Genomic DNA, 13,048 nt, shown 5'->3' with positions numbered 1-13,048 from the left:
AGTCCAGTCATGTAACCATTACCCAGCTCAAGAAACAGAACATGATCAACCACTCCTATGTATAACCACCATTCTGACTTTGAACAGCACAAACTAGTTGTGCAGGTTTTTGAATTTTATATAAATGGAATAATACATTATGTTCTCTTTTTGTAGGGCCTCTTTTGCTCACTGTATGTGACATTCCTCTATGTTGTATTTGTTATAGATTGTTTATTTTCATTGCTACGTAGTGTTCCATTGTGGGGGAATGTATCACAATTTATCCATTTTACTACTGATGGGCATTTGGGTAGTTTTCAGTTACTGGCCTTTATGACTAGTGCTGCAGTGCATATTTTATTAATATTTATTGAGGCATAATTTACACACCTTAAAATTCACACATTTTTAAGTGTGTAATTCAGTCTATATAGATTTGCCTTTTCTGACATTCTTATATATAAACTTGTACATACAATATGTGAGGTTTGTTTTGAGTCTGGCTTCTTTCACTTAGCATAAGATTTTTGAGGTTAATCCATGTTGTAGCACGTATAAATATTTTCATTCCTTTGCATGGAAATACTCCATTTGATCTATCTGTTCATCAGTTGATCCACTTTTTAGCTAGCTACTGTGAGTAGTGATACTGTGAATGTTCTAAACATGCAGTTTTAGATTAAGAATTCACTTCCTTGAAGTAATTCTTCTTGTGGTCTTTTAGGTCAGTATCTTACATAAATGAGCTTCTCTTTTGGCTCTGAACCTAAGGCTGGGTGGAAATGAACCAAATCTGAATTAAGCTCTTGGACTGGCACGTTCCCATTCCTCTTTTAATGATTAGATGTGGTATAGTAGAAAGAATATAGACTTTGGACGTAGATATACCTGAGTTCAAATCTCAGCTCCACGATTTAATATGTGAGCTTGGGAAAGTCAGTTACTTGCTTTCCTCATCTATAAAAATAATAATTACTTGGCAGGATTATGAGGACTAAGTTTAGAAAAAGGGAAAAAATATTAGGCACTTAACAAGTATTTAAGGTTTGTTAGTTTCCCAAAAGAAACGTAAATATTTAAATAGAGATGAGACTTTTACTCTGGTTTCTTCCAGCCTATCAACCAACTATTCCCTATTTACCCCAAATCAATGTTAGCTCTATAATCTTGGGTAAGTCATTTAATTTCTCTAAGCCTCAGTTAGGAAAATGAGGCAATCTGAAGGAGGACCAGGTCATGTTACGATAAACCTTAAGACTTGAAGTATTTTGTCATGATGAAAATGGCTGTCACCTTTTGGAATTTGATGTTAGGTTGTTTTGAAAGGATTATTGGTTGCTCTAGGATTGAGAAAATTTACTTTATGTTTCATCTTTTGGTACCTAGAAGAATTGGGAGAAACATTCCTGCCAGTAGTACCAGTATCTTTTTATCTCAATTCATAGCATCAGCCACTCTTGATTTGTCCCTTCTTTCTCTTTCCAGAACGTGGTTGTATTCACTGTGCCTGCAGTGGCTTGCCTGGTGTCTTCCTTCACCTGGGCTACTGTGGCTCTTTTCTCTTCTTATCACTTATGTATCAAGGAGCCTCTTCAAAGTCAACTACTGTTATGAGAAACGACTACAAATTGTTTTTGAAGCATCACACAGACAGAACTTGGTTCTTTTCTATCTTGTCATGATTATCCTAATGTGTGGGTTATCCTCTGTTGTCAGTTTCTACTCTGAGAACCTGGAGTGCTCCTTTTTTTCCCTTTGTATTTTCTTTTTAAGGTGAAATCCATGTAACAAAATTAACCATTTTAAAGCATAGAATTCAGTGACATTTAGTACATTTATAGTATTGTGCCACCATCACCTCTGTCCCCACCAAAGGAGACCCTATACCCATTAAAGGTAGTCATTTCCCACCCCACCCCCATTTCTAGCTTCTAACGAACATTAATTTGCTTTTACCTTAGTTACCTTAAAACATTACTCTGAATTTACCTCTATTCTGAATATTTCATGTACATGTAATTGTACGATATGTGATTTTTGTGTCTGATTTTTGTCCTATAGCATAATATTTTCAAGGTTCATCTGTGTTGTGGCATGTAGTAGTACCTATTGGTACTTCATTCCTTTTTTTTTATGAATTTTAAAAACAATCTATTTTATTTTTTATTTTTGTATATTGGAGTATAGTTTATTAACAATGTTGTGTTAAATTTCAGGCATACAGCAAAGTGATTCAGTTATACATATACATGTATCTATTCTTTTTCAAATTCTTTTCCCATTTAGGTTATTACAGAATGTTGAGCAGAGTTCCCTGTGCTATACAGTAGGTCCTTGTTGGTTATCTGTTTTAAATATAGCAGTGTGTATATGTGAGTCCCAAAGGTACTGCATTCCTTTTTTTATGAGTAACATTCCATTGTGTGGATATGTTTGTTTATCCATTCATTGTTTGACAGACATCTCACTTGTTTCCACATTTGTGGATTGTACTGTTAGGAACATCCATGCACAAGTATTTGTTTGAATACCTGTTTTCCCCTTTAGGGGTATACACCCAGGAGTGGAATTGCCAGGTAGTATGGTAATTCTATGTTTATTTTTTTTGAGGAACTGCCAGATATTTTCCACAGTGGCTGCACCATTTTACATTCCCACCAGCAATGTACAAGAGTTCCAATTTCTCCACATTCTCTCCTACACTTGTTATTTCTCATTTTTAAAATTACTATTGTAGCCATCCTAGTGTGTATGAAGTGGTAATCTCATTGTGGTTTTGATTTGCATTTCACTAATGACTTATATTGAGCATCTTTTTGTGTGACTTTTGGCCATTTGTGTATCTTCTTCGGAGAAATAACTGTTCAATTCCTTTGCCCATTTTTTAATTGGATGGTTTGTCTTTTGTTGTTAAATTGAGAGTTTTTTATATTCTGGATATTAGACTCTAGATATATGACCTGCAAATATTTTTTTCCATTCCGTAGATTTTCTTCATTTCTAAGAGTTACTTAGTGTTAGCTCTTACAATTAGGTCTTTGATCCATTTTGAGTTAATTTTTGTGTATAGTATAAGGTAAGGGTCCAGCTTCATTCTTTGCATGTGGATATCCATTTGTTGAAGAAGCTATTCTTTCCCCGTTAATGGTCTTGGCAACCACGTCGAAAATTATTTGACCATAGACGTATGGGTTTATATCTGGACTCTCAGTACAGTTCCATTGGTCTTTATGTCCATCCTTATGCCAGTCCCACACTGTAGTACTGATTGATTACTGTAGCTTTGTAGTAACTTTTGAGATTGGACAAAGTGAGTCCTCCAATTCACTTTTAAGATTGTTTCGGCTAGTCTAGGCGCCTTGCATTTTCCTATGAATTTTAGGATCACATTTTCAATTTCTGCGAAAAAGGAAGCTGAGATTTTGATAGGGACTATATTCAATCTGTAGATCTATTTGGGGAATATTGCCATTTCAGCAATATTTAAGTAGTTTTTTTCTTTTTGATTGAATTGTAAATGGAATAATTTTCTTAACTCCCTTTTTGGATTGCTCATTGCTGGTATAGTTAAAGTAATTTTTGTCTGTTTATCTTGTATTCTGCAACTTTGCTAAATTTGTGTATTACCTTTAATAGTTTGGGGGTTTTTTTGCAGATTCGTTAGAAATAAGGTCATTTCATTTGCAAATAGAGGAGTTTTACTTCCTCCTCCTATATATGTGCCTTTTTTCTCTCTTGTCTAATGCTCTGACTGGAACTTCCAGTACAGTGTTAAATAGAAGTGGAGGGAAAGGGCATCCTTATTTTGTTTCTGATCTTAGGGAAAGAGTTTTCAGTCTTTTGCCAGTGAGTTTATTAGCTCTAGGGGTTTGATAAATGCCTTTTATCAGGTTGAGGAAGTTCTAGTCTATTCCTAGTTTATTGTGCATTCTTATCTTGAAAGTTTGTTGATTTTGTTAAATGCTTTTTCTGAATCAATTGAGATGATCGTGTGGGTTCTTTTTTCCTTCATTCTATTAGTGTGGTATATTACATCAGTTGATTTTTGTGTGTTGAACTGCTCTCATAATCCTGGGATGCATCCCACTTGATCATAGTTTTAATGTGCTGCATAGTCTTAATATGTGCTGGATTTGGTTTGCAGGAATACTGGTCTGTAGTTTTCTTGTGATGTCTTTGTCTGGCTTTGGTATCAGAGTTATGCTGGCCTTACAGAATGAGTTGGGAAGTGGTTCCTCCTGGCCTTTTCTTTCACTGGGAGGTTTCTGACTACTAATTCAGTGTCTTCACTTCTTAGAAGTGTGTTCAGATTTTTGGTAATTTGAGCCTCCTCTTTTTTTCCCCTCCCTCTAGCTAAAGGTTTGTCAATTTTGTTGATCTTTTCAAGGAACTAACTTTTGGTTTCATTGATTTTTCTCTGTTGGTCTACTATTTTCTTAGATATCTCTGCTCTACTCTTTATTTCCTTCGTTTTGCTAGCTTTGGGTTGGTTTGCTCCTTTCTGCCCCCTTTTTCTTTAAGGTGTGAAGTTAGGTTATTGATTAGACATGTGATTTTTTTTTCTATTTTAATGTAGCCATTGATGTCTATAAATTTCCCTCAGAACACTGCTTTTTCTGCAGCCCATGTTTTATGATATGTTGTTCTTTTGTTTTGTGGTTGTGGTGGTGGTGGTTGGCCACACCCCATGGCAGGCAGGATCTTAGTTCCCCGACCAGAGATCGAACCCTTGCCCCCTGCAGTGGAAGCGTGGTGTCAGGGAAGTCCCTCAATCTTTTTAAATTACTTGAGTGGCTTAGTATATGGTCTACTCTGGAGAACCTTCTGTGTGTACTTGGGAAAATGGTGTATTCTGTTGTTTTGGGGTGAAGTATTATATATCTGTTAGGTTTAATTTTGTTTTAATAGTGTTGCTCAGGTCCTCATTTCCTATTTGAATTTCTGAGTAGTCATTTTATTCATTACTGAAAGTAAGATATTGAAGTTTCCAAATTATCTTAGTAATACCTATTTCTCCCTTCAATTCTGTCATTTTTTGCTTCATATATTAGGTATGTATAGGTTTATAATTCTTGTATCTTCTTGATTGATTGACCCTTTTATTAATATACAGCGTCCCTCTTTGACTCTTAGAACAGTGTTTTGGCTTGCAGTCTGTTTTGTCTGATATTGATGGAGCCACTTGCTATCAGTTTGTTTCCCCCCAAAAGATGCTGAGTACCTGTGAATGTAACATTACTTGCAAGGAGGATGTGGAGTTTCTTGTCTGTGTAGAATTGTGTTTTTTTTTTAGATTTGGGGGCATTTTTATCCTTTATTTCTCCAAGTATTCTTTCTGCTCCATTCTCTGCTCTCCTTCTGGAACTCTGTATGTTGATTTGCTTAATGGTCCCCCACAGGTCTCTTCTTCTCTGTTAATTTTTCTTCATTCTTTTCTTTCTATTCTTCGGACTAGATGCTCTCAGTTGTGACCTGTCTTAAAGTTTGCTGATTTGTCTCCTTTCTCAGATCTGCTGTTTAATGATTGCAGATATTATACTTTTCAGCCCTAGAATTTGTTTCGTTCCTTTTTATAATTACTGTCTTTTTGTTGGCACTTTTCTATTTGTTGAGACATCATTCTCCTGATTTCCTTTAGTTCTTTGTCAGTGATTTCCTTTAGCTGTTTGACCATATTTTAAAAAATCATATTCTTTGTCTTGTGTGGTCTCTCTAAAGGCTCTGCTTGGTTAAGCTTGTGCCCAACGTGTGATTTGACAGAGATTTCCTTACGTGGCTTGTTTAACTTTTTTCTTGCTTCAGTGTTTACTTGGTTGCTGTAAACCTATGACTATATCCCATAGTTCTTACAAAGTTGATTCTGGCAGGTGTGTGGTGTGTGTGTGTGTTTCTGAAAAGGGACATTTTTGCTGATGTCACTCTCTGACAATGCTTTGTTTTTAAACTATAGAGTTTTACGGAATGGGTATGTTATTCAATAAAATAGGCTATTATGCTCTATAAGGATAAGCAGTTCTCATCAAATTGCTGTTATTTGTCCAGTGGATAATATCCACAGTATGAGAAGATGTAGGCATACAGTCCTTTCATCGTGAAGTATAAAAGAGCTTTATTGAGTATAGGAAGTTATGGAATAGGTTTAAAGTCCAAATTAGCGTAGCTGGGTTGAGTAAAAGAAATAATTTTCTCCTCATTATTTAATGTTCAGTACTTTATGGAGGGTATTGAATTGCTCCCTTTGAAGAAATTTTCTTAAAAGCAGCCATGACCTACATGTAGAAGTCCTTGATTACTAGTCTCAAGACAGGATTTTAAAATCCAAGTCTGCTTAGATAACTTTGTGATCTTGAACAAGTTGTCTTCATTGGCATTCCAGTTACTTTAAGGGGAAAATTCATTGGATTGTACTTAGACTAGTTAATCTTTAAGATATTTTCAACTGTAAACTTTTTATTATTATTATTTTGATACTTGAAGTAGCTCAGATAGTAGAAAGGTAAGAAAGACATTTTAATGGTGAAAGGGAAATCAAAGGAAACGTATATCTGATTTAACAATTATGTCTGTTTTTTTTAAAGTTCCCACTGCTATTCATATCTGCATTTCAAATGAATGTTATTTCATTACCTTAATATGTTCTCATAAAACTTTCAAACAGTGTAGTTAAAGCTGAAATATCCCCCAGTCACCACCTTGTTCCATAGTGGAGGAAACTATAGTTTTTCAGATCATTTTTTTAAAGGTTAAGCAAAAAAAATTACCATACTATATGTGTGTGTGTGTGTATGAAGTTTTATTTTTTCCATTTAACAACATTTTTGCCAGTAATTCCATGTCATTCTTTACAGATACCTCCATATGTTTTATTCTATCTTGGTGATATATCATGGTTTATTTATAAACAGTGGCTCCTTAATGTGGAGAGTTAGGTTGTTTCCATATTTTGGCTATTATAAACATGTTATAGTGAACCTCCATGTGCCAGTTCATTTTCCTAGGGTAGATACTTTGAGGTGGAATTACTGGAAGTATTTTTGGACCTTCCCCTGGAAGGTGACCAGTATTTATCTCAATTTCTTGAAATTTGTCCAGAAGTGTTGTTGTGATATATAGATATAAATACATAGATTTATTTATTTATACCACGGGTATACACACATATATATAATATTTGGACACTTTATGGATGTGGGTTTTATAAGTGTGATTATAGTTTTGTAGGGTAAATTCCTAGTAGTTGAAATGAACGTGAAAAGGTATATGTACTTATAATTTTGATAGATGTTGCCAGATTGTCCTTTATAGAAAGGTTTTGCTGGTGTTCACACTGTTATCTCTATTAAGAGTTCCTATTTTCCTACAGCCTTGCCAATACAAACATTTGGATCATTGCCAATATGCTACAGCAATATGATTTTCATTTGAGTTTCTCTTGTTATGAGTGGATTGAGCTTTGTTGTCATTGTTTTTGTTTGTTCATATATCTGAAAACCATATGTTTTTACTGAGTTGCCGTTTTTCTGTTGGGCTGTTAGACTTTGCTTATAGAGGAATTTGCCATGCAGAAAACTTTATGTTTATATAGTCAGATGTATCAGTCTTAAGACCTAAATTCTGTGCTATTCTTAGAAAGGACTACCATTCTGAGATTATTAAAAGGATCTTCCATGGTCAATATAGGCTCACTTTTAATATACTAAGTAAAATTATTGAATAGAATCAAGGGAAGGCATTCCTACCATGGAATTCCTCTTTATGGAATTCCTCTTCAGTACTTACTTGAAGCATTGTTTGATTATTAAATCGTCTAGACGTGTGCTTCTTTCTTATAGTAGATCTGGTCTTTTTGGGACCACTCACTCAATTTAGTTTCTTCTGTCTTAGATCTAAAGGTTAAAATATAGAACAAAAGGTTAGATCTTAGGTATATTTCTCTTAGCATTATTTTTTAGTATATATATAAAATATACTATAAATGTAAAATAACTACTTTGCAACATACAAAGTTTTTTCTTTAGACTGATGACAATAAGGATAAGTTTTATCAAATTTTACTCTCGTCTTGTTGTTTCTATTATATCAGTAAAATTCTGAGGTTCCCCCCCGGGGTGGGGGGAGAAAAAAAACCATTTATCATCTTTCCATTGACTATATTTGTAAGAGTAGATATACAGAGATTGTTATTGGTTAACTATAAACTTTAAAAGAATGATGTATGTTTTCATTTAGATCCCAAGGAAGAGAAAGAGGAAGAAGGTTCTACCGTCCCTCAGGAAGTTTCCGTTGCTGCAACTAAGCCTAGCCGGGGCTGGCGTAGCAGTAGCAGGACATCTGCCTCTCGGCATCGTGACACAGAGAACACCCGAAGCTCTAGGTCCAAGACTGGTTCATTGCAACTCATCTGCAAGTCAGAACCAAATACAGATCAGCTTGATTATGGTACAGTGAATATAGAGTATGGTTATTTATTAACCAGTTGCCTGTTGATTTTAAACGTAATGTTGAACATTTACCAGAACAGCTTAACTTTCAGGGGTAAGTGTGGTGTTATAGGAAGGATTCCTTTTTGACATTTTGCAGATAATTCTCCTTTTGTGTAATTACCCTAGGCAGTAATTTGGTTTGAGTCTCTTGGCTGCAGAGAGAAAATATCTATTCCTACATAGATAAAGTTTTGTTTTGGACTTTTTCTAGATGTTGCAGAAGAGCATCAGTCTCCAGGTGGCATTAGGTAAGAAACTTTTCATATTTCGTATTTAAGCCCTTGGGGATGTAGAACACAGTCAGTCATATCACATGACTCAGAAGTTGTTTTCTACTTGAAATAATTGTCAGTTGTTTTTTAACTCTTAGTGTCACTGAGCCATCATTGCCTTGCCTTTAATGGAGTGATAACATGTCTAGGATTTATGTATTTTTTGTTTCAATTATTATTCTTTAGGATAAGCAGCTAGATTGCAGTCCAACTACACCATAAGCATGAAAATCCTAGATAACTTACTGTAAATCTTCAGCTACCTCTAAATAAATTACTGAATAAAATCAAGTCAGATATAATTCATACAGCTGGAATTTCTAACCTCTGTTTGCTTCTTTTTAGCAGTGATGAGGAGGAAGAGGAGGAAGACGAGATGTTGATCAGTGAAGAAGAAATACCGTTCAAAGATGATCCAAGGGATGAGACCTACAAACCCCACTTAGAAAGGTATGTCTCAGATTTGTCAGTGAAAAATAAGTTAGGAAAGCATCGTTGCATGCTTTTATTTCACCTTGTTGCCAAACTAATGGATATGGACTTAATTTTAAATGAGTAATTAATTATGCACTTGTTTTGCGAATCTAACATTATCTTATTACTCCCTCATATAGCCCTCTCTTCCATTTATAGAACTTTGTTTTGATCATATTCAGATTATTATGATGTCTGCCTGTTTTATCTTAAGGTATCATGAATTGCCTGAATACTTAGAATTTTTTACTTTTGTTTCTCTTTACAGCTATAGTGAGATTTGATTCTAAGGCATTATTAGCTTGCGGAGGGGGCGGGTTGTCTCATAGGCTCTAAATATATGTATGATGTACATATGAGGAATAGCTGGCTGGAAACCACATTTCATGGACTGAGGAGCATAATTTTATTTTATTTTAATTTTTAAAATTTTGCATTTATTCATTTTATATATTATGAACATATTCTCTTTTTTAAATTTATTTTATTTATTTATTTTTGGTTGCCTTGGGTCTTCATTGCTGTGTGTGGGCTTTCTCTAGTTGTGGCGAGCGGGCTTTCTCTAGTTGTGGCAAGCAGGGGCTACTCTTCGTTACGGTGCACAGGCTTCTCATTGCGGTGGCTTCTCTTGTTGCGGAGCATGGGCTGTAGGCGTGTGGGCTTCAGTAGTTGCGGCGCGCGGGCTTAGTTGCTCCGCAGCATGTGGGATCTTCCCGGACCAGAATTGGCAGGCGATTCTTAACCACTGTGCCACCAGGGAAGCCTGAGGAGCATAATTTTATAATAAATCATTGATAACTCCTGGCTTTACCCTTTTGTCACAGTTGTCCTTGAAAGGGTCCTTTGCTGGATACCAGTATTGAAATGTATTTGTATTTTCAGGGAAACCCCAAAGCCACGGAGAAAATCAGGGAAGGTGAAAGAAGAGAAAGAGAAGAAAGAAATAAAAGTGGAAGTAGAGGTAGAGGTGAAAGAAGAAGAGAATGAAATTAGAGAAGATGAGGAGCCTCCTAGGAAGTGAGTAGGCAATTCCTACTAAAAATGGAAATTTAACAGATTTTCAAGCCACTAGTGGAAAAAGGGTAGGAGTGTGAGGAATGATATTGACATATGCATATTGCTGTCTCAAGCAGCTGACAATTTCATTGGAAAGACTCTGCTCAAAAGCTTCAAAAGTTTAATTCAAAGCAATACTTAAGAGACGTTCAGTTGAGTGGGTAGGACAATAATAGCTCTAGGGATGCCGAGGAGGTAGAGGCAGCAAGAAGAGTATGGCAAATATGGATCCTCAGAAGAGGGGCAAATAAAGCAAATGATGTAATAACCTTGATCAGGTGAAAACTTTTAGCTAACAATTATTTCCTGTTGCAGAAATAGCTTTTTTAAGTGTCTAGGCTTTTGTCTCTATTGCAAGGAGAGTCTAGTTTATGTTCTTAGGGTTTTTAGATAATAGACTTGTTTATTCTACTTTTTAAATTGATTAAATATAAGTGATAGACTTCTCACTGAAACAAGTCTTCAAGTAGTAACCTTGAGGTTTATCCAAATCTTCCATAGAAATGTGGAGTTTATGAAAGGTATATATTTTAACTTGTGGTGCAGACTTATTTGTAAGTGAAATTGCTTCAGAGTGAAATCTTTGTTTGGTTTGCCAGATATGTCTTTGGCTTTATGTATTCTGGGTTATCCTTTGTTTCTGCCACCTGCTCTTTGGTCTTGAGGGTATGTCCTCAGCTCTCCTTTACTATATAAGCTTCAATCTGGAATATGTGGACAGTTACTCTGCTCTTTAATTATAGGAGAGGAAGAAGGCGAAAAGATGACAAAAGTCCACGATTACCCAAAAGGAGGTGAGTAATTTATACTCCTGCTGTGTTGTGCCTTCTTTCTGGTGGTGGGCACTTCACTCACATGTTCAGCCCTCATAATTATCCTGTGGGAATGGCTAGTTAAAAATTTCACAAAAGCAACTTCATTAGTGTCCTTGATGCAGAGTTACTATGTTTTTATTTCCATTGCAGGATCTTAAAGTTTCTAAAAATTTTAACACTTCTTTGCCTTTTGGGGAGTTACTAGTTTGTTTTGTGCTCTTTTCTAAAAACTCTAAACATTTGGCAATTTCTGGTTACTTCTAACATAAATTCTGTGCAAGCTATAAACTTAGAGATTTTAATTCTTCATACTGTAAAATACCTATTCCCTATAGTGCAGTTTGGCCACTGTGCAGAATGCCTCTTTTCTGTTGCTAACTTTTCTCCTACATATTGCTAATAGAAAAAAGCCTCCAATCCAGTATGTCCGTTGTGAGATGGAAGGATGTGGAACTGTTCTTGCTCACCCTCGCTATTTGCAGGTCAGTGAAGTTGTTAAATAAGGTAGCCTTGCAGGTTACGTTCCATTTCTAGTTCTCATACTTCATGAGAGTTTACAATTTGTGGACTTGTGTAGGCTTTATCGTTAAATGTGTAATGTCAAGGAAAATCTTTTTGTAAACATCAAATTACTTCAGTTGAGTTTCTGTTGTTGTTGTTGTTTTTAAGTGATTTAGAACCTGAGCTTAAATATTGCCTTGGGATCTTGGAATATTCCAGTGTTCATGGTGTAAATACTCCTGATACAAGAAATGATTGTATAACAACACGCCAAGACACAGTGGAACAGATTTTATTTTAATGTGTATTTTTAAAGAATAAAATTAGCAACTAAAACCAATGACTTTTTGAATCCTATTTAGAATAAATTCTAAAATTTTTAGTTTTTAGGTGTTTTTTTTTAAGTGAGCAGGGTTTTTTAAAATAATTTTATAAATTGCTGTGCGTTCTGCATGTTTTTAAAAATTTATTTTTTATTTTATTTTATTTATTTTTGGCTGCTTTGGGTCTTCGTTGCTGCGTGTGAGTTTTCTCTAGTTGTGGTGAGCAGGGGCTACTCTTTGTTGCGGTGCGTGGGCTTCTCATGGCGGTGGCTTCTCTTGTTGCGGAGCACGGGCTCTAGGCGTGTGGGCTTCAGTAGTTGTGGCTCGCGGGCTCTAGAGCACAGGCTCAGTAGTTGTGGTGCATGGGCTTAGTTGCTCCGTGGCATGTGGGATCTTCCCGGACCAGAACTCGAACCCGTGTCCCCTGCATTGGCAGGCGGATTCTTAACCACCGCGTCACCAGGGAAGTCCCAGATTTTTTTTAATGAGTAAAGATACAGCTTGTATTTAGGACTGGCAGAAAACATGAAGGTGAAATAATAATTACTAAAGCTTAAGAAGTGTTTGATCTTTATTTAGCAGCAAGTATAACATAGACTAAGGCCTTACTTTCTGATTCTGGTTCTACTATAATAATGATAGCTACACTTCTTTTGTCATGTACTATTTGCTGCACTAAGCACCGTACAATATATGATCTCTGTATTCCCACAACAACACTACAACACAGTTATCATTACCTCCATATAATACTTCCATCTGGAAGTATTATATTCTAAGATCATGCCACTAGTGAATGACAGACCTAGTCTGGAATCACCGTCTATCTGTTTCTGTAGCCTATGTTCGTAATCATTTTATTATACTGCTTCCTGTTCATATACAGAGTATTTGGTTTTCCTTCAGCACTTTTGACTTAGCAAAGGAATGAGCTAAGCTAAGCTTTCTGGAATCCTTATTTTTTATCCCCCTTCACTTTCTTTTACTGTTTTAGCACCACATTAAATATCAGCATTTGCTGAAAAAGAAATACGTATGTCCCCATCCGTCCTGTGGGCGACTCTTCAGGCTCCAGAAGCAACTTCTACGACATGCCAAACATCATACAGGTATTTTTTAAATAAAATGTTTATCAAGTAGCT

General features: G+C 35.7%; 1 protein-coding gene across 2 annotated transcripts in view; it reads left to right on the top strand.

The window, feature by feature from the left end:
* ZFP91 (ZFP91 zinc finger protein, atypical E3 ubiquitin ligase) overlaps nt 1-13,048 on the top strand; it is a 29,677-nt gene that overhangs the window by 10,880 nt on the left and 5,749 nt on the right. The window contains exons 3-9 of one of the 2 annotated variants that reach the window (XM_030849318.3): nt 8,212-8,421; nt 8,677-8,713; nt 9,086-9,187; nt 10,094-10,228; nt 11,011-11,061; nt 11,486-11,564; nt 12,901-13,015. In XM_030849318.3, the coding sequence (XP_030705178.1) occupies nt 8,212-8,421; nt 8,677-8,713; nt 9,086-9,187; nt 10,094-10,228; nt 11,011-11,061; nt 11,486-11,564; nt 12,901-13,015 (729 nt within the window). Of the gene's footprint in view, nt 1-8,211; nt 8,422-8,676; nt 8,714-9,082; nt 9,188-10,093; nt 10,229-11,010; nt 11,062-11,485; nt 11,565-12,900; nt 13,016-13,048 lie in introns of both variants that reach the window. The other variant, XM_030849317.3, reaches the window with a different exon arrangement.

The sequence above is a fragment of the Globicephala melas genome, chromosome 8 (assembly GCF_963455315.2).
Source record: "Globicephala melas chromosome 8, mGloMel1.2, whole genome shotgun sequence".
NCBI lineage: Eukaryota > Metazoa > Chordata > Mammalia > Artiodactyla > Delphinidae > Globicephala > Globicephala melas.
Note: the sequence above shows the minus strand (reverse complement) of the source record. Positions and strands in the feature narration are given on the sequence as shown.